We start from the raw sequence: 21,274 nt of genomic DNA, 5'->3' as shown, positions 1-21,274 counted from the left end.
TCTGAATGTTACTCGAACTGAGAACATCATTAGAAAATAAGTACGTTATTGAATTAAGTCAGAAACGATTACAAAATCAAATTCATATGTTTCTCTGAGTAATTTTTGGAGGGTACAGGATTTGAAGTTAAAACATGATGTTAATTTGCTGATGTTAAGTTTTTTTTTCACTCTTTCACTCAGTCTTCTTCTTCTTCGGTCTGAAACGCTTGCTGGAACTCGGCATCCATGACAACCCCATCCATAACATGCACCACGCTCGCCTTCCTCCTCACATCAACCCTCTCCGACCGAACTCCGTTCACCACCACCGCCCCGTCCTCCTCCTTCGACAACCACAGCGTAAACCCAGATATCGAATCGTACGACAGCTCCTTCCCAATCGGCACATTGTCCGAAGCAATACTCCTCGGCACCGTCGAGAACCCCAGCACTCGCGAAATTATCGCGTACGTGTCGTTCATCTTCTCGGGTGACAAGCTATCCTTCCATCTCAGCCGCAGATCGCGCGCGAAGGCTCTCTCCGAAGGGAGGAACACGGTGAAGGGAAGATCTTCCGGCAGCATTTCGAGCATCATTTCTCCGAACTTCCCGATCGGTAATTTGTCGTTTTGTGAGGCTTTTCGGCTGGCTTTTGTGGCGACGTATGGTCCGAGCGGGATGTCTGGAAGCCGCAGGATTGAGATTGTGAGGATTACGAAACAAGAAATCGACACGAACCCGAATACGAATACAATCGGGTTTCTGAGAATCCGGGTTCTACTCATCGTCTGAGGTTCAGGACGGTCCGGATCTGGCGACGCGGCGGCAGGGAAGGCGTTTGATTCAGCCGAGATGGAGTTGCTGCTGAGGTCCAACTCCAGTTTCCGGCTGTCGAGAAGTTGAGACGAAGGCTGATAAAGCCTGAGATTTTGGGATGTAATAATTTTAAAAGCATCGAGATTGATGCGACGTCGTACTCTTGCTGGACTCAGTGAAGAGACTTAACATCAATGCGGCCCAAACATTAGCCTCAAAACTACATCTAAGGTTTGATTATAAACTAGGTTTAGTGTTTGACACATAGTAAGTTTATAATAACAGAATTAAGAAAAATTACGTTTATAAAATGTGTCAGTCAATAATTAACGCTACAGAGATGCCATATTTATTTTAAATGCAGAAGATTTAATCTCACTTCAGTTGACTAAGATAATATGCTCGTCTTTATCCTAGTTGACTATCGTACTTTGGCATATATGTAGGTCTTGAAGGAAAAAAAGAGTTAAAAATTGTAAAGAAAATTAATACACATCTAAAATGACATAAGAAAATACTTATATTACAAATAAAAAGGAATTCACAAATAGACAGCAGTACATCCCTCCCTTTTGTTCTTCCAGACCAGATTAATCACCCCCGTTCAACCCAATCCCACGTCAGCACCCAGGGGCCCATAGTAATCGAACGGTCATTGGAGACTACTGATCGAATTTCATTCTTTGATCAACAAGAAATTTTTCAAAATGACTTGAACGCGGATGATAAATTACGTATTTTTATATAACTAATTTAAAATTTTATTTTTTAAATATTGACATGTGATATATTAACTCATACTCTGACCATAAAAAAAAAATCTCTCTCGGCGAGAAATTTTTCGATACGACTAATCCTCCCTACATTCACCCACATCCTATCTTTTTTCCTCTTCCTTTTAAGCTTTAAACAAAATGTAACGTCATTTTACAGGCTCAGCTGGACACGTATTGCATGAACTCAGAATCTGTTTCGAGACCAGCCATTGCGTCAGGCGCCAAAACCACCTCGAGGTCAACGCTACCACCTCCTTCCCTCCCCGGAAACGCCGATATCTTCCCGTCGAACTTATTCGCCCGCCCGCTCCGAATCGCCATCGGCCGCCCCCACCCGAAATCGTTGTCGTACATCGGGAACCTCGGCGAGCTCCCCATCGTCATCATCGCACCGTCGAAGTTCCCAAGCGGGAACACCCGCGGGTTCCGTTCCCAATCCTCAATGACGCCCCGCACACTATTGTTATCGTGCGCCTTCACACTCTTGTTCAGTTGCTCCGCGCACCACTTTGTGTCGTGCGACAGCACCTCTTCCGCCGTCGCGTACGTCGGGATGCTCTGAATCGCGTTCCCGAAGTAGAATGCGTCCAGTTTTGGCTCCAGCCTGTGACGGCAGTTCACCGCCATTCTGAACGTCGTCGTTTGGGACGACGGCAGGTTCCTCGCGCGCGTCACGGATCGCCAGAGCAGCGAGCAGAGCGACTGAAACGACGAGATCTCCGCCGTAGTTTTGGAGTTCGCGTTCGAAGTTTTGAACCAGTTTTCAATAATTGACGTCACTCTCGCGCCGTTATCGTTGTTTTGGTAGGGGTCGTTACTCTGCTTCCCAAGAATCTCGACGGCGCTCAGCAAAACGTCTTCGTTTTCAGACCATTTTTTGTTGTTGGTTCGGGCCTTGAGCTTCTGTATAGCTTCTCTGCTGAAGCTGAAAATTCTCTCGCGCAATGGCTCGTCCACGTTGAATGTGACTTTCGGACCGCCGTCTGGGAATCGTAGCACTGCAGGCGAGATCAGAACCGAGTTCCGGCTGAAGTCCGGCTGCCTCGTGATTGTCAATTTTTTGTAGTTATAATTCTCATTCGGTGATAGTGAAGATGCTCGGCAGAGCTCCGCGAAGGTGTTGAAGAAGTTCCAGAAGGAGGTGCCGTCGGTGACGGCGTGGTTGACGGAGCATCCGATAAAAACGGCGTCGTTGAGCTCGGTGACCTGGACGGCCAGGATTGCGTTGTGATGGCCAGTGTAGCTGACGGTCCTGTCGAAGGCGAACAACTCCTTGACGCAATCGGGGACGTCAGCAGGGCCCAAAACATCTCGGATTGAGAGACTGGGGGCGGACGCGTGGATGAAGTCGGCGCCAGCATCGTTGCAGCTGATGTACACGTGGCCGGTGGGATAGGTGGTTAGTCTGCCAGCCAATGGGGGGAAGCGGGAGAGGGTTTGGGAGAGGGAGGATTTGAGGAGGGGGATGAGGGTGGAGGGGATGATGGGGTAGGGAGGGAGGGGGAAGAGGAGGCCCTTCTGGATGTAATGGCAGGAGAGCATGGGGAGGTCGGAGACGGAGAGGGGGAGGTCGTCGAGGGAGGAGGGCAGGTCAGGGAAGACGGTGCATTTGGAAATGATTAGAGACATTGGCGAATCGGAAGAAGGCATTCTTTGAAATTTTTAGGGATAAAAAATCGAAGAATTGTTGCTTCGTCTTCTTCTTCGGAGGATGGCCAAGTCTGTGTAGGTTAAACTGGAGTAGTGAGGAGGAGTGAGGAAAAGTGTGGGAGTTGGGAGTGGTATTTATAGGGTGGGATTGGGGATTTGGGTTCATGAATGTGCATACGTACGATTTGTGGTTTAGCTGATGTTCCCCTTTGTTATTATTTGCTGATTTGGCTATCATGGACTTCTTAATTTTTAATTTTTGTGTTCCATGAGTGTGTGTGTGTGTCTGATGATACATTGACTATGGGCTGTTTGGGGTTACTTCTAAATATATTTTTTTAAGGAAAATGCTCGGAATGTTATATTTATGTTTATATTGGTATAATATTTGATTTGATAAGTAATATGTTTATTCTATGTTAATTAATGAGTTTTTGGTATTGAATTTTAGTCATATCAATCATTTGTCATATTATATGGTACACTAATGTAATACAAATATATGGTGATGCAACACATGCGTAGAAGGGATACAAACGTATACAAACTTTAAAACGCTGTTTTTGAATCCTAAACTATCATTTTTGACCTTAAACATGACAAGCTTATGATCTAACCATGAGGCATTCTTCTCACGATTCCCTTTAAAACGACATATATATGTGCAATTCTGACACCCGAATATTTCTTGATGGCTTTTCTGTCACCATATCGATTAAATCCAATATTTCCGAACCTTAATTCTTCTTTTCCAAAATTTGAGACATTTTATTTTCTTCTTTTTTCGTCAGAATTGACTCATATCTCTCCTACATCATATGATCTCCATAATACTCTAATCGAAGCATTTAGTACGTGCTTTTTCAAAAAGTTTTTTTTTTATGAACTAGACACATTTAAATTTTTTGGCCTCTTAAGAACAAAATTTGAAGGATTTGGTCAGGACTCTCTATCTTTCCGAAAGCTCTCTCCCTCAACAAAACCCTAGCAGGCTACCTCCATCGTCGCCCGCCTTTGGCTATGGTTGGGGGCCGGTGGCAGCTTCCCTCCTAGCCTTTTCTCCCTTCTTCTTCCCCCTTTTTCCCCCATTTTCTCCATCCCAGCCTTCTCCTCCTCGTCATCCACGACTTTCTTCCCCCCAACATCATGCCGACTTCTCATTTCTGGCCTTGACCTACCTCATCTCCCCTCATGTGCTTATCTCCCACCCTTTTGTGTGTAGCATTCATCGGATTTATGCCTTGTACCCTGATATGGGCATGCCCTTTCAATATTTTTTTGTTTTGGTGTTGGCTTTTCTTGGCATGGGGTGGATTCGAGTTGCAGATAGGTTGGATCCACCTTCGTCAACTCTTTTATAGGGTGGTATCACCTTCCTCATCTGGTTCCAGTGGCTGCACTGATGTGTGCACTCAGATTTGATGGCTCGACTTGTTCTGGCGGCTCGACTTGATCTGGTGGCTAGGCTTGTGAGGTTTTGACCTGGTGGCTCTGCTGCTTGTTACAGCTAGCCTTTTTGGTGCTCAATGTGTGGATTATAGTACCTCATTCAGGCGAATTTATAGGTGGTCTTGGCCTATGTGCCTCGTCCCCATCTGTGATGAGTGGACCAGTGGATTCCTTCTTGGAGTAGTGTACTTGTTTTCACTCACCTTATGTGCACCGTGGTGGCGCTGTTGTTTTCGCTAGATTGGTCTTCGCCTTTGTGCGATGCTTTATGTAGTCTTGTCTGTCAACAGTGACTTGATGTGGTCTTGCTTTACCGCGATGACTTTATGTCACTACTACAAAAGTACTCAGTAGTATCATTCTAAAAGACGACAAGAAAAACCTATTTCTATCGGATATTAGCAAAAAATTCGACAAAAATTCATGGAGTGGCAGATAAAATAACCGACAACATTGCATGCGTCACGAAAAGGCTTTTCATGTCAGATATGACTCTTAATCCGCCAAGAAAATAGTATCGGATACAAGTGACATTAATACTCCCCTCGGTTATAAGCGACATCAGTTGTTGAGAAATCCCGTCGAATACAAAGACAATGATGTCACACATAACCGACATAATAAAAAATATATATAAAAGAATATAAACTAAATTTATGTTTTGAATAAAAATAAAAATAAACAAAAATGCTCCTTTATCCGACACCCATGCTCATTTTAAAAAATTAAAAAATTAAAATCCATATCTGACATAAATGCTTCCATTGGTAATGTTCTTCAACAATAAGTCTCATTATACAAAGTGTTTATACAACAAAATAAAGAAAACATAATGATTTTATTTTATTTTTAAAAATGGACAATTGGTGGCAAGCCACGGTTATCCACTCCTGCCGAGGGCTGGGAAGACTCACAGAGGCATTTCAACCTCCCCTTGGCCACAAGTCTGGCTTCCACTCTAGCAGCGGATTTCGAACTTGAGACCTCCAGTTTTTAGTTTTAAAGAAGCCTCGTAATCCACTTTTTACCACTAGACCACCAGTTCGTGGTTAAAGAAAACATAATGATAACTTTCCCTTTTTCCTATCTTCTTTTCCTTTTCTTCTTTTCTTCGTCGGTGCTACCTTTCTCCTTTCCCCCTTCCCCTCTTCTCTTTTCTTCTTCTTCTTTCGATGCTCTTCACTGTAGAACAACAATCCATCACATGAGAAAACATGAATTAACAAAATCTCAACAGCAATTGATGCCAAAAACATCACTAAATATTAACAAATTAGATAAAATAAATATGGTTTAAATAGAACAATGTATGAGAAATTTGATAATTAGCAAATTAGTCATAAAAATAGATTGAATTGCACAAAAACTACAAAACCATAATAAAATTAGGGAACTAAAAATTTTTAGTTAACTCAAAAAAGTTGAAACAAAATCCATCACTAATTACCTCAGATAAGCAAAATCCTTTACACATAATAGAAAACGGGAGCAGGAAAGCGAGACATATCTGGTGTTTGACGTAAATCCTGTGTTGTCATCCTAGAGAGAGAAGACGGGGAGATGAGATCGGCGATTGTCATGGAGAGAATGATGGAGGAACTAAATGAAGTGGATAAAAAAAGTATGCTAAGAAGATGAAATGAAAAGAAGGAAGGGGAGAAAAGAAGAAAGGCGAAAGGAGAGAGGAGAAGGGGAGAAGAGAAAGAGAAGGAAAGAAGGAGGAGAGGAAAATGAATGCAGCGAGAAGGAGAAGAAACTGGGGAAGGGAGAAGGCAACAACGCAAGGAAGAGGGAAAGTAGTTTTATTATGTAGAATTGGTAGTATTGTCGGTTAAAACCGACAACAATGTAAAAATGTGTTCGACACACTTTCCTATTGCCGTTGGATAGAACCGACAACACACTTTTCAACGTAAAGAATGGTGGGAAATATCCCATCCAAAATTCGCTCCCAAAATTTGCCACGATTTAAAAATATAAAATAATAATTGTGTCGGATATAACCGACAAGGTTAGTATAAAAAATTTTGAAAATATTTGTGTCAGATATAACCGCCAGAGTTAGTATTAAAATTTGAAAATAATACAATATAATCTGAAACATTACTTACTCATGTTGGATATATCCGCTAGAATTGGTTAAAATTATTTAAAAAATAAATCTAGTGGAGTTAAGGTCCCACTTCATTATTCTTGTCAGAAAGTAATGCACTAATGTCAGATATAAGCGACAGTAGTACTTTGTTATCCGACACTTTTTGAATATGTTGTCGGAAATATTTTATCCGACAGTAATAGTATAAAACCACCATAACTCTCTGACACATTAAAGCAATTTTGTAGTAGTGTGTGGCCTCGTTGTTCAGGGATGACCATTGTGGCTGCCGGTATTGCTCTGTTGCGGCTCTCGTTTATTGTGAGATATCTGTACTAGTGGCACTTGTGCGCTTGGCAATTGTGTGTTCGTGCTTGTGGTAGTCTATTAGGGGTTTACTCTTATTTGTCTATTTGCGCAAATTCACTCTAAATCAATTTGTTGGTTACTGGAGCTATGTACCCAATGAAACCCTTGTATTTGTTTGTGTTGATTAATGAAATACCATATTATCGTTTCTTGTTAAAAATAAAATAAAATAAAATAAAAATTTGAAGACCCGCTCTCTCTTTCTTACTAGCCCTGATTTGCTTGAAATACTGTAAAAATAGCATCACAACTGCAGATACGTTTTTTTCATTCCATATTAGGACTAACTTTGGTAATACGATAGCATTCTCGGTAAGTTTCTCTTTATATGTGGTTCTCGTTTTATCTTTATTCTCACAAAATACTTGTGGAAAGAAAGAGAATATATGCAATGGTGACAGAGAAGTTTTTCTTCTAATTGCGGCACTTCTTATTGGATTTGGAAACTACATGCCGAAATCCCTAGCGGGCTAGCTTCTTATTGGATTTGCATCCTGCACAGGAAGAGATGTACAATTTGATCAGCTTGGTGCCATCTTTTGTTGACTTCAATTCAATTTCCACAGCCAAACTAAACTGATGACCGGCAGATCTCTCACCACCGTGGCAACTTTAAAATATTGTACGCGTTGACTGTTGACCAGCTAGCCACAATATTATATATACAGAAGAAATTAGATTCTCATCTCTTTTTTTGCTACTTCATTGATTAAAACCTTATTCTTTTTTAATTTTTTATCAAGTTTTTTAGGTATTAATAACATCATTAATTATTTCAATAATGCAATATTTTTTATTTTTAAATATATTCCTTTAGTGTTAAAAATGTTACAATTAGTGTACTTATATTTATGGCTAATTTTTGTATCATATATTTTTATTTTTAGTTAGTACCCATTTTTAATTTGCTAACCTTTTTTAATTTGCACCAATTTTTGTTTTCAATTTTAATTTGTACCCATATATTAATTTCTTTTTGTGCCCATATTTTTTAAAGTTTTATTTGTATTTGTGCCCATGTGTTTACAATCACGTGACATTGTATAATTAATCAATGATAGAAAAATTACAAATAGTATATTTATGTTTTATGGCTAAACTTTGTATCATATATTTATATTTTTAGTTTGTACCCACTTTTAATTTGCAATCTTTTTTTAAATTTGTGGTATTTTCTTTTTAGTTTTAATATGTACCCATGTATTAATTTCTTTTTGCGCCCATATTTTTAAAAATTTTCATTTGTACTCATAATTTTTTAATCTTTTATTTGTACCCTAATTTATTTATAATGTACCCATTCTTCTTTATTAATGTACCACTTTGTTATATGTGAAATGTACCAATTTTTTTTTAACACTATGGATACATTCTTTTGCCATTTATTATTTCTTATTGTTACATAGTTTTTATCCATTTATTCAATCAAAATGTTTAAATTTTTTTCTTGTAGCCATTTCTAATAGTATTATAATGAGGGATTTTAAATTTGTAGGATTATAAATCTCATAAAATATCAAACAATTAATGTCAAAACTATAAAAATATAAATAGTAATAGTAATATAATGAGGTGTACAAAGTCAAGGGACTTTGATCAAACTTTGAATACCATTAAGGTTTTAGTCAAAGAGTGTTAGAGTTTAGGAACCGCATCGAAAGTATCTCATATATACACACACACTATTAGAATTCAATATTTTTGGAAAGGCAGCGAAGCAAATGCAAATGGGTGTTTGGAGGATTACAAACTAATTAAGCATATCGGTGTGAGATTTTCTGATATAGTTAAGAATCTGCAGTGAGATGTGATCTTCTACTTGCAAATCTGAGCTAATATATGCAGCCAACGGAGTCCTCCAGCAATATCCAATGGAGTCCGCCTTGGACTACACAATTCCCATACATAAAGAGATACTCATGCTTCCCCACGTATCCAATCAATACATATCTGCGATTTCACACCGGCACTCCTTCCCATCAATATACTGCAGATTTTGCAGTCCATGTCATATATGCATGCGAGTCAATGCATATATTTAGGTCATATAGGGGAATTCGGATTGGATAGCATTGTTCACACATTTATTTTTAGCTCTCACACATTTTTATTAATTTTTTATCATTGATCTTCTTCAATTTATTCGATCTGACGGCCGAAAATTGAAAGGGGTGTGTAAGAAGTAAAAATAGATGTATAGATAACACTACTCTTTTGATACGTTCATATATCAACAACAATATTACTAATATCAACGACGTATATCAGTAATATTAAAATGTTCAAAAGCAAAGCGAATTAACTAGCTTAACTTTTTTTTATATGTTAATATATATCAACAATATAAATAATATCAACGACATATATATCATTAATTAATATATCCACATTATAAAATAGGAAAGTGTTATTGGCGCACTCCAAAAATCTCATTCTACACTCCTCACAAGTGTATTTTTGTTTTCTAATATAGAAAGTTTGAAGTGTGGAATGAGATTTTTAAAGTACTAATAACAATTCCTTATAAAATATTATAGTTAACCGCACAGAAAAATACATTATAAAAATATATAATGCAGCAGCATATACCCAATACCAAAAAATTAATCAAAAGCATATATTGGTATTGTAGTCACAAGTTGTCAACTAGCTAGGGTGATTGATGTTAATTTATGTGTATAAATTGTTTTATTTTTGGTAGAATTAATCCCTATGGCAATATATTTATCTTCTTTCTTAACACTGCCAATTAGCTTAAACAGCACTCACTTGCCAGTCAGCGTACTTGTGATTGAGTTAAACTTTGTGAAGATTCCACGATAATCATATATTTTCCTCATGCAAAAACTTAATTATCCATGTAATTAATTAATTAATTAATTATATTAAGAATAGCGCCGACTATATACATTCTGTAGGTTGGTTGTCATTCTCCCGATCCCTAGAAAGGACGGCCCCAGAGAATCTCAACTGTTTAGTTAGCTAACCTTGAACTGTCCTCTCCAAATTAATCAATTAATTGTGCTTACTAATTAATAATTTTTTAGCTTATGTTTGAAATTACCTGAAGGAAATGGTCGGCTAATTAATTAAGTTATATTTTCGTGAGAATCTCCTAATTAAAACCCTCAATTCTGATTTGTCGGCGTGGGCCAGATTTTTATTGCTAATTACTATTAAATTGTCACTAGTGAGATGGCAATATTTAAATAAAATTAGAAAATACTCCAAAAAAATGGAGAATTATGTTAATAGAAAATAGAGCACATTCGGTTGATGAAGTAGCTAACTTATGTATGTGGATTAAGTAGTTGTTTGACTTGAGAAGGTCCATTGCTCCTTTATCTTTGAAAAAAATATATAAATAATATTATGCAGCAACCAAAAAGAAAAATATAGTATTGTGACAGCCCGTGCTGTCCAAACACTAAGACCCCATTTCCCAATTTGGGTTTTAATTGCTGGGATCGACGTAAGGTTTGGCTGCAGCTTCCCTGGATGTATGCCACCTGGATGTATCCCAGCTTCCCTGGGATCAAGAGTTACCAAGTGTTGCAGTAGAGAGATTTTTTAGTGTGATCGGTACACGGAATGATACATCACGTGTCATTATACAAATGGTAGGATATATGTGTTAAAAAGTTAATAACTTAAAAAATAAAATTTCCCACTACTCCTATTCAAATACGTAGTGTACCATTTGTATTTCTGTCACAATTAAAAATTTCTCGTTGAAGTGAGCCTTGACATCTGCCACGTGTATGACAGTTCAAAACCAGCCACGCATGGGAGGTATGAAATGGCAAATTGGCAATGCATGTACTTCTGCATTTTTTTTTTGTATTTACTTCTGCATGCATTTGCCTGGAAAGCTCAATCATCGGGTGTTAAGGTCCTTCGAATCTGAGACATTTTGGAGATTTTTATTTCAACTTGGTTTCTTCTTGGGGTAAAGTTCACGTTAGGGTTTCAGAACTATAGGAGCGTGGAAAATTGAGTAGAACTGGATAACATTATCGGCTAAGATAAAAATAGTTGAATGCAAGTGGATGCATGGTTGCAACTATTGGTTCATATATATGGAAAATGGTTTGATGGTATTTTTACTTCTGGTATTAGAATTATTTTGATTTTTCACGCTTTTATTAACATATGTGAATTAAAGTATACAAGCTATGTATTACAATTTACAATCCGTAATTTAAGGTGACTTCGGGAAATGCGGATAAAAATAAAGGGAAGAAAAAGAGAGGAGCCAGAAAAGTTTTGGTCTTCATCAGCTCAGAACACCACGAAGAACCCAGTAAATTATGAAGAAGGACAGAGTGGGTCTAGTTTATAATTAAAACTTGTTTTATTTGTTTTTATCCACGTGGCACAAATCTTGTGGTCTCTATGATGGCCATGTAGGCATATATTGGAGGCACTGATGAAAACTATAACAGATGTATGAAAATAAAATGAAATAATAAGTAAATGTATGAGATTGAAAGGTTTTAAAGATATTGTATAAGGTTGCAACACAAATATGATAGAGTCAAATATAATTACCTTAAAATATATATTTAAATAGTCAAGGGCTATGTTTAACAAAACATTAGCTAGAGACGACCTAATAGGTTGACAAACATAGCAAAGGACTAAAACATAGAGAATGGCTACATTTTAGGTAAGAGCTACATGTAGCCTTTCATTTTTCCTTCTACCCCTAATTAGTCTCCAACTCTCCTTCCAAAAAAAAAAAAAAAAAAAAAAAAAAAGGGTTCTTTTAACCTAATTGTTGTTTGTTTGAAGCGCTAAAACCCCGACTACTGCTCATCTCCACCCCCAACCTCCCCTCCCAAATTCGGTTCCCAATCTATCGATTCCTGTCGACGGTGGTAGTTTTTAGAGTTTGGTTTTTATTGGAAAGGTAGCTAGTATACCTCTAACTTTTTTGGAGTTGCTAAAATTAATGTGAATTTGCCATTGCAATTTATTCTATATAGTTTCATAAATAAAGATTGCATTACCGCCAACAACTCCCCAAATTTTTACATTTACTCCAACTCAATATTTTTGCATAATATACCAACTTGATTGGCTCTTTGTAACATTAAATAAGAAGTCTCCCAACAAATAAAAGCAACTTGTGCATTGGGAGTAATTTTTAATTGTGCCGATAACACATTCCGGTACAAATTGTAAAATACATTTGGTTATATTGTATTATGATACTTGTGTATAAGACCGTGTTTCCGGCACACATTTGTTTTGCATTGAGGTTTATGTGCTGTATCCCATTGAACGTTTTAGTTCCATATAGAGTACGGTAATCAACGGATGGTGACGAATGTGTACACAAAGTATTTTTCGGCGTTTCCAATCAACACATTCAAATTTTTGAAACAAGCAATTCAGCAACCATCACAATCACCACAGTCCAGTTTGTATATAACACAGTAATGGACAAAATAAAATGGAGACTAACTTAGATTTATTGACATATATGAAACGCTCGACCAAAGTGATTTAAACGTGTTTGTGTACATTTTTTTTCTTTTTTTACAACCTTACCTTCTTTATATTTTATCTTTACGATAGATAACCTACGTCTACTATATTCTTGTAACATCTCACTATTTTTTGAGTCGACAAATATATTATCTCGCATGTATTTTTGTGTATTTGGGTGCAACCAAAACTTTTAATTCTGCCTAAAAGAAAAAGGAAAGAGCAAGTGACCCTTTACCACAGTAGTGGAAAAGTGTTATGCTCTTGCATGATGCCGTCGGTTCAAACATTGTCGGTGGCTAAGCTAACATTTAACTTACTAACGTTATCGCTCGACTAAAAAAAAAAAAAAAAAGAAGAAAGAAGATCAAGAAGAAGCAAAAGAAATGAGTCAATGAAGCACAAATGCAACAACAACGTTTATCTTTGCCACCCTCACCCTTTTCCTACATATTTTGGACTTATATTTACAATTTTTTATGGTAATTATCTTCTCTGGTATGTTCAGGGTTTATGTGCTAACTATAATCCCCCTCTTACTTTATATTTATTTTGAAATTATTTGCATCCACCTTAATTGTAGAGTACACTACTTTTATAATTAAAATCCTTGATTCTCTTTAAGGGTCACCATCAAATATTGTTTTTTCATCTATATATATCAAACAAATGCAAATCAATTTAATTTATCACATATAGATCATAAGAACGGATTCAGGATTCAAAACTCAAGTGGGCCCGAATTTCATTAGTTGAGTGATTTTTTATAAATTTCGATAGTATCTCATTTGTTTATAAGGAAAACTAATATAAATGGCTTGAAAACTTTGAGCTTTAACAATAAGGACAAAAATAAAGGATAAAATGAATAGTACCATGATTGACTTTTTAATGTAAAAATGTGATTTTCGTTAAAGTGAATAGTACCGGAAGCTTTTCATTAAAGTTCCCTTGTTTCTATGACTTTTCTCATATTTTATAAAACCTGTTAATTGACTTCAAGTATAACATATATAAAACTACATTAATAAATTACGAATTCATAATTAAAATTTCTAGTCGCACAGATTAAGAAAAAAAACAAATAAAATTCACAATTGAATTTCCAATTGTAGCTTGACCGCATATACATATCCCTTCGTAAATTTTCATAAAAAGAGAAATAATAAATGTTAATATATAATTAAGTTGTGAGTCCATGAAGTACCATTGAGAACAAACACTTATAATTACTTAATTAAGTTGTGAGTCCATGAAGTACCATTGAGAACAAACACTTATAATTACTTAATTAAGTTGTGAGTCCATGAAGTACCATTGGGGACAAACACTATTACTTATTTATGGTCAGCTTAGAGGTGATTTTAAAATGGTCAAAAACATTTTTTGTGAAAATGTTTTTTATACCAATCCTTAGTAAAAATCCAAATGAATTCTGAAAAAACACTTGAAGTGTTTCCTATAAGAAACACATATCTTATACTTCTTTCAAAAAACATTTGCTTTTAGAACCCAAGTTCAGTTTTACAAATTTTTTTTAATTATTTTAAAAGTACTTTCAAATAAACGTTTAATAAATGATGAGTACCACGCATTTGAACCAAAGCACATAAAATGAAAGAGCAAAGTACCTGCGTTACTCATGCCACCGACCCTAATACCAAAAATAAACATCGTTTCTCAAAGAATTTTTATGCCAGTTTTATTCTCACTAACGTCTTTGTTTTGACGTGACCATTTTCTAGGGTTTCCTTTTATGTCTTTTTATGCACGAGCATGAACACATTGACGAAGGTCAAAATGTCTACAGTACAAAGTATATCGAATATTTGTTAATATTTTATTAACGTTCATGTACCTGGTGGGTTTATTTGGAAAAAAAATTGGAACAGTCCTCCTGCGTGAATTAAATATATTCCCCGTTGACGTTCTTTGAATTAGGGCATCGCCTCACTCGGCCGGCCAAGAAGCGCCCATAATTCTGAAAGGTTCAGCCCACCAAACTGCATACAGCCGGCAGATGCCATGAGACAAAGACATTTAATTTCTTCTTCTTACTATTATCTTTAATTATTAATTCTTCATTTTAACCACCATTACGTATCATTGTCGTTGATGAGACTGAGAGTAGTATTTCTTAAATTTTATTCCAAATGATGAATTCATCCATACATTGTATAGATTCATGATCAATCAAGGGATAAATCTTCTTGCGTCTCAAGTAGCATAAACAATGATCAATCAAGTGATAAGTCCTTTTTGATAATATATAAAAGGCCTAGTTGATAATTAACTCTGTACAGTGAGAGAATCTCAGACGTATTCAATGCACAATCATAATAGCCTCTTCGTCACTATAGAGAAAACAATCACTATACACTCGTGATTGGGTAGGAGGCGTGTTATGTAGTGTAGTGTTGTCGGTACATGAGAGAATATAGATCATTAGAAGGAAAATAAAAAGAAAAATTATAGAAAACGAAACTATACTAGCTAGATCATTGTATCAAAGTTTACAATAAAAATTGAGGAAAAGTAATAAAGGGGAGGGTAATATAGACCCATATAATAATGAAAGCTCAAGTAGTGAATTAGTGTCCCTCATATGATTATCTTTTGTCATTATATTGATGATATACAGAAAATTGATTGTTAAGTTGGTTGAAGAGTATAGAGGTAGTTGGGGGAAGAAGGTAGTTAATTAAGGTACGTAATTTGGATGATCAGCATGGTGACTCAGGTTTGTAGGGCTTCATTGTCCAACTGATCTAATAATTAACAGAGATTTTAGTTTAAAGGAATATTTGAGATTCCAAGAATAAGTACGTAACTATTGTAAGTCTATTTTAGTGAGGGAATAAAGAGAAAATGCAGCACAGGAAGAAAGAGAGAAGATTGTTGGGAAATTTTTGTGGGTAGTTCTTACCACTTTGTGCATGTATTTATAATAAACATAGCGGGGTTCCTTGTCCAACAAAAAATACAAAGTACAATACAAAAGATCTAGAGCATAATCCTAAGTACAATCTATTAAGATTTACACAATTATACTCTTAAAAAAATAAAATAAGTAACAGTAACCACACTCATCTTTCTCCAATATTCGAAGAGCATGAACCTCAAATTATTGAAAAGGTGATGCTCCGGACATGGTCGTTTTCTGTCACATTGTTACCCCCCATCAACTCACTACAAATTGCATTCCGACAATCAAAACCAACTCTGAACCTCAGCCTTTCCCGTTGACTACATATAAATTTTGTTCATGGTCGCTGAATTATTACATCCATGGTTAAATGATATATTATTTAATTGATTGTTTGAAGAATAAAAAATAATATTATTCATATAGAGAGTTCTTGGACTACCAACTACTTTCAACAACAATACAATACTTCATACATAGACGAAAGAAATATTTCAAATTACCTTGAGGTGTGTTAAAAATTGTAGGAAAGCCTTCTGAATGTGTGACCAAATTGCAGTAGGAACATATTCGCTTGGATTGTTGATAAATTTTGATTGCTTGTCAATTTCGTTGCATAGCTCGTGAAATAATTGATCATAGCATAAATAGGAAATTCTATTAGAGTAACTTCCATCAACTCAATAATGGAAGGAGAAAGATGTAACTTGCATAGAAAATATGTCATTCTTCAAGCTCTAAGGGTTTTTAAGTGATGAGAGATGGCGAGATAATAAGTTTGGATTAGGACATTTCACGATCACAAAGTAATAGTGCTCTATCTCCTCTAGTATTGGGAAAAGAAAAAAAAAACTTCATTCTTCAACAAAACTTAGAAATCTCATGTAATTAATAAATCATCACTAAAAAAATTGTAGCGTAATAATTGAATACAATCACATGAAATAATCAATGTGTACATGTTTGACGATCAAGAGCTTTTTAACAAGGCACATGATTAGTAAGGGTAGGCATACAAATTGGTACACCAAGAACAATTTCTACTTCAAATAATTGGATAGAGTGTCCTTGTCCTCCACTTTGATGAGTCGGTCAGTGGTTCCGTTTTCGGAGTAGTGTACATTGTCTTGTTGCGGTTGCGCTTTTACGATGACTGTACGTTGTCGTCGTCATAGAGTGATAATTTATGTGGTCTTGTCTTCCAACGATGACTTGATGTGGTCTTACTCTCGTTAGTGTGGCCAATATAGTCTTCTCTGGTAAAGATTTGTTGTGTCTATCATTATTTTGCGCAGATTTATATTGGTGATGTCGGTATGTTTGTGTTTGTAGTAGCCGTACAGGGTTTACTTTAATTTGCTTAATTGTGCAAATTCATTCCAGATTAATTTATTACTCTCTGAAGCTATGTACCCGACTAACACCGTTGTACTAATTTTGTTGATGAATGAAAATAACTCTATCGTTTCTTGTAAAAAGAAAATTGTGGTCATGATAATGAAAGTCATTATACCTTGTACAGGATCCGTGAATTTCCTAAATGCATGCATGTTATCGTTGAAAACAAAAGGCTAGCTAGCAATAGCAATATTAGCATGCGGTGGGGCGGTGAAAACAAAAGGCTAACTAGCAATAGCAATATTAGTATGCAGTAGGGGTTAGACTGTTCAGTTTGAATAAGTTTTACCTTTAAACTACAACCGAACCAATTAATTTATACTCAAACTAGTGGAGAAACCAAATTTTCAGTGTTTCATGTTCCTAATGGTTCCCTTCAGTTCGAGATTACACTTTTTACTTTAAAAGTGTACGATATTATTCAGATTTGTTTCATTGAGTCGGTTCTTTGCTCACCCCTGGACCATGCAGCGTTGTGGTCCAAAAAAGAACAGCATGTTATTAATTAGGTGAATAAAACTGGTAAGTTTTTGCAGTTTTGCTCTTCGTGCATGGTATCTATATATACAGAAAGTCGTAAGGTTAGATAGATATCTACACAGATGTTTCAGATCACGGAAAGTATAAAGCTAGAAACAGATAAAGGAAATGGCAATTGTAGCTTGATTATTCGAATTAAAACTAGAACTTCACACTCAATTTAACCAAGAAGCAGCAACAGCAGAAATTGACACTTTTGCTTTTGTGTGTGACAGCTAGCTCTTCTCAAAGTATATGTAATTACAAGTCCCGTTGATTCGACAGGCGATTAACGGAAAAATCTAGCTAGAAAAACATATAGAATAAGACTCAAAAAAACATAAATCTCCAAATAAACATATTTCGTCGGTTGGGGGAGTATAATTTTAGTAGGGTATATGACGAATTAAAAGAACGATCGATTGCAGGAAAGAAAGCATAAAAGAACCACAATGTTGCTATGATAACCAAAATGTTAGATCTAAGAACATATTGTAATCGCTTCTTGATGAATAATATCCATATATCTTTTCTTATATTCAAGCTTGTTTTGTGAAGATAAATCGATAGATTTCATTTTTCAGGAAGAAGCACATATACAACACCCAAAGGGCATCATAAGCTCACTAATCATTATATTCTTCCAACAATAAATATGAAATAAGGTCATGATGTTTCTCAAACCAAAACAGGAACAAGACGGATCCACCGGAGAAGCTCATTTCCCTTCTCTTTTTTCAGAACAAAAGGAGGATACGGACAAAATCGTGTCAAAATGAAGAATGTAGCAAGCAGTGATGAGCAACTCTGTTAGCCTAACGAGTAGAAAAAACTCCAATAATCCCAAGCAGCAAGCTTTTGATTAATCAAACTGAGATAAATCATATACCCTACTAAAATTTGAAAAAAAATATTAATTATATGTTAGTCTTGAGCGAAGAAATAATACAATAGCTTGTATATATCTGATCACATAATCTGTTTTGTCTTCTGTATGTCTTAATCTGTCTTTTCACAATCAATCTAAGTCAAAGAAAAAAGAAACAACAAAGATAATACGACTCTTACGTCTATACATACACACATACATACATATATATATATATATATATATATATATTATACACTCACATACATTGAAAGGGGATAGAAGATGTTCATGTTCTCCTCCCCCACGAGTCACGACTGGATAAGCCAACTTTGTTTAGCCTAATCACGTCTAAGTTCTAACATCATTCATCCAATATTGTATACATATAGCTAAAAAAAAAGGAAAAAAAAAAAAAAAAAAAAAAAAGAAGAAGAAAGATATGTTCTTGATATCAAAGTGGATTGGAATTCAGTTCCGATTCCACTTGAGCTTTCTTTCCAAGATCTTTTTGGGACAAGTAGATTGGACACCATGATTTCGTTTCAACACGCATATCAACTGGGGAATTGGAAATGTATCTGCAAACAGCTCCCTCATCTAGTCTATGCTCCACTCATTTGGAATAAGAAAATAAATTGCTTTGCTGTGATAAGAGTTATTATGCTCTTGCATAGACGACAAATCATAATATGACATGTCTGTATATTTTATTATTTTTAATTTATAAACGAGTTGCGTTTCATATACATGCGAGACAATAATTTGCATACAAAAATAATATATAGCTTTTTCTTAGTCAAAATGATTTCGTTAACACCACAAATCAAGTGGAAGTTTTGGGATTTGGCATGGATACGGATGTGATAATTTGGTATCAGAGCCAATCTTTGGTTGGATGTGTGCCGACGAGGACGTCGGGCCCCTAAGGGGAGTGGATTGTAACATCCCACATCGCCCAGGGGAGTGGATTATGTAAGCTTTATATATATATATATACCCATCTCTACCTAGCACGAGCTCTTTTGAGAGCTTACTGGCTTCGGGTTACATCTGAACTCCGAAGTTAAGCGAGATCGCGCGAGAGCAATCCCAGGATGGGTGACCAACTGGGAAGTTCTCGTGTGAATTCCCAGAAACAAAACCGTGAGGGCGTGGTCAGGGCCCAAAGCGGATAATATCGTGCTACGGTAGAGTCGAACCCGGTATATGGTGGGGTGTGTCAATATGTGTTTTTGTCGTGTCCATTTCGAGTGGTTGTGGTTTTACAAAATCTGTAAACATTCCCAAATAAAAGTAGAGGCAAAGCTAAGTAGATATCATATATTCTATGTTTGTAATGATGAATTTTTATTTATTTTTTTGATAAACTTGCATTTTAGGAATGCACATATTTTATTTCTTACAAGTAACATATCTTTAACATATAATTTTTCATAGTCGAAACTGTTTAGTTTTTTAAAGTTTATGATTCATTTGAACCATAGATCATTTGTTATCCAATTATATCAAATAATGAACGATTCATCATGAATATGTTATTTAATACTCACGTCAATTTATTTTATACATTTGGATATATAAACAATCTCAAATTCAAATCATTTTGATAGATAACCAAATTAAAGTTAATAAATTAAATAGTTTTGGTTATAAAATTTATACGTTTAAGATACATTATTTGTAAATAGGAAAGAGGATCCTCTCTGGATCCACTTTGTAAGGATCCTAGAGATCCTCACATCCTAGCCGTTCATCGTACATCATACGGCCAGTTTTTGTCAGATACTATTTGTGTTTAATTTTAAATAAAAAAAAAAGTCAAATAGGTTCTGACTGCATGATACACGATGAATGACTAAGATGTGAGGATCTCTAGAATTCCCACAAAGTGAATGCAGATGGGATCCAATTCCCGTAAATAGTGGGATCTTGCACTTCTCCCAATAGAAGGGTGCAAGTACTATCCCTTTTATTATGGAGAGAGGATTCTCGTTAAATCTTCTTTGTGATGTGATAAACAAATATCATTTGAGGATCCTCACTCTTTATTATGCAACATGCCAAGAAAAATAATAATATATTAATAAAAGGGCCTTGACAATCACATGGGCTTCAGCGACGTATTCTTTCTCACGTGGCTTGTGCATGGAGTCTGCCTTCTGATGATAAGCCCATTCGACTACGCCCAAAATAGAGTGTTCAGTTGGTTTTGGGCCCAGATACGCAGGGTGGCTGCTGTCGGCTTAAGAAAATACGTAGCTTCAACATTGAGAGCTTAAGGGGGAAAAAAAAGTATAGGTACTTGAGATTCAGTCTAGTGATGTTACTCTTCGTTTATAAGTGAGTGATCCTAAATTTAAATCTCGTGGATCGAGATTCGACACCAATTTATTCTCTTTGTCCCAAAAAAAAAAAAAAAAAAAAAAAACCGAATGGTTAACAATGAAAATTGATTTTATCTTACAACCGGGGGTTCTGATTATTCGGTACAAAAAGTTACAACCCGAAAGTGTATCTAGTTGATATTATCGTTAGTATCCAGCCAATATCACGTCAACCGTCGATCTACAAGTCACTAGTACTTGATCGATATGCAATCAGTACTTGATCGATATGCAGTCAGTACTTGATCGAAAAGTTGTTTGTCATCAATTTAGAGATTCAAAATCCTCCTCTTAGTCACCCATCCCGCGGCCCGTTCCTCCCTCGCCATCTCCGATAGACCATCGGCATCTGCAAAATCGGAGTCGGACCAACTACCACAATAATGCCCAACTCTTCATCCTCATATTGGATCTGAGAGACTTCACTAACTCGACGTCAAGATCATGAGAAGTTAGTAAAGTAAACCGAAAAAGGGGTAAAATTTCCCGAAAAGAGGTCTTAAGGTCCATACGGAGTCGAATGGAGCGAATTCGTACCCTAAATGT

General features: G+C 36.0%; 2 protein-coding genes across 2 annotated transcripts; both read right to left on the bottom strand.

Moving 5' to 3' along the window:
- Nucleotides 1-29: 29 nt before the first annotated feature.
- LOC137734451 (Fasciclin-like arabinogalactan family protein) lies at nucleotides 30-967 on the bottom strand. The gene has a single exon (XM_068473716.2). It carries the CDS (start codon nucleotides 765-767, stop codon nucleotides 180-182), a length of 588 nt encoding a protein of 195 aa, XP_068329817.2. The 5' UTR covers nucleotides 768-967; the 3' UTR covers nucleotides 30-179.
- A 554-nt stretch (nucleotides 968-1,521) lies between these two features.
- Nucleotides 1,522-3,323, bottom strand: LOC137734006 (putative acetyltransferase At3g50280). The gene has a single exon (XM_068473247.2). It carries the CDS (start codon nucleotides 3,222-3,224, stop codon nucleotides 1,734-1,736), a length of 1,491 nt encoding a protein of 496 aa, XP_068329348.2. The 5' UTR covers nucleotides 3,225-3,323; the 3' UTR covers nucleotides 1,522-1,733.
- Nucleotides 3,324-21,274: the final 17,951 nt, after the last annotated feature.

The sequence above is a fragment of the Pyrus communis genome, chromosome 7 (genome assembly GCF_041283825.1).
Source record: "Pyrus communis isolate YQ-2024b chromosome 7, ASM4128382v1, whole genome shotgun sequence".
Lineage (NCBI taxonomy): Eukaryota > Viridiplantae > Streptophyta > Magnoliopsida > Rosales > Rosaceae > Pyrus > Pyrus communis.
Note: the sequence above shows the minus strand (reverse complement) of the source record. Positions and strands in the feature narration are given on the sequence as shown.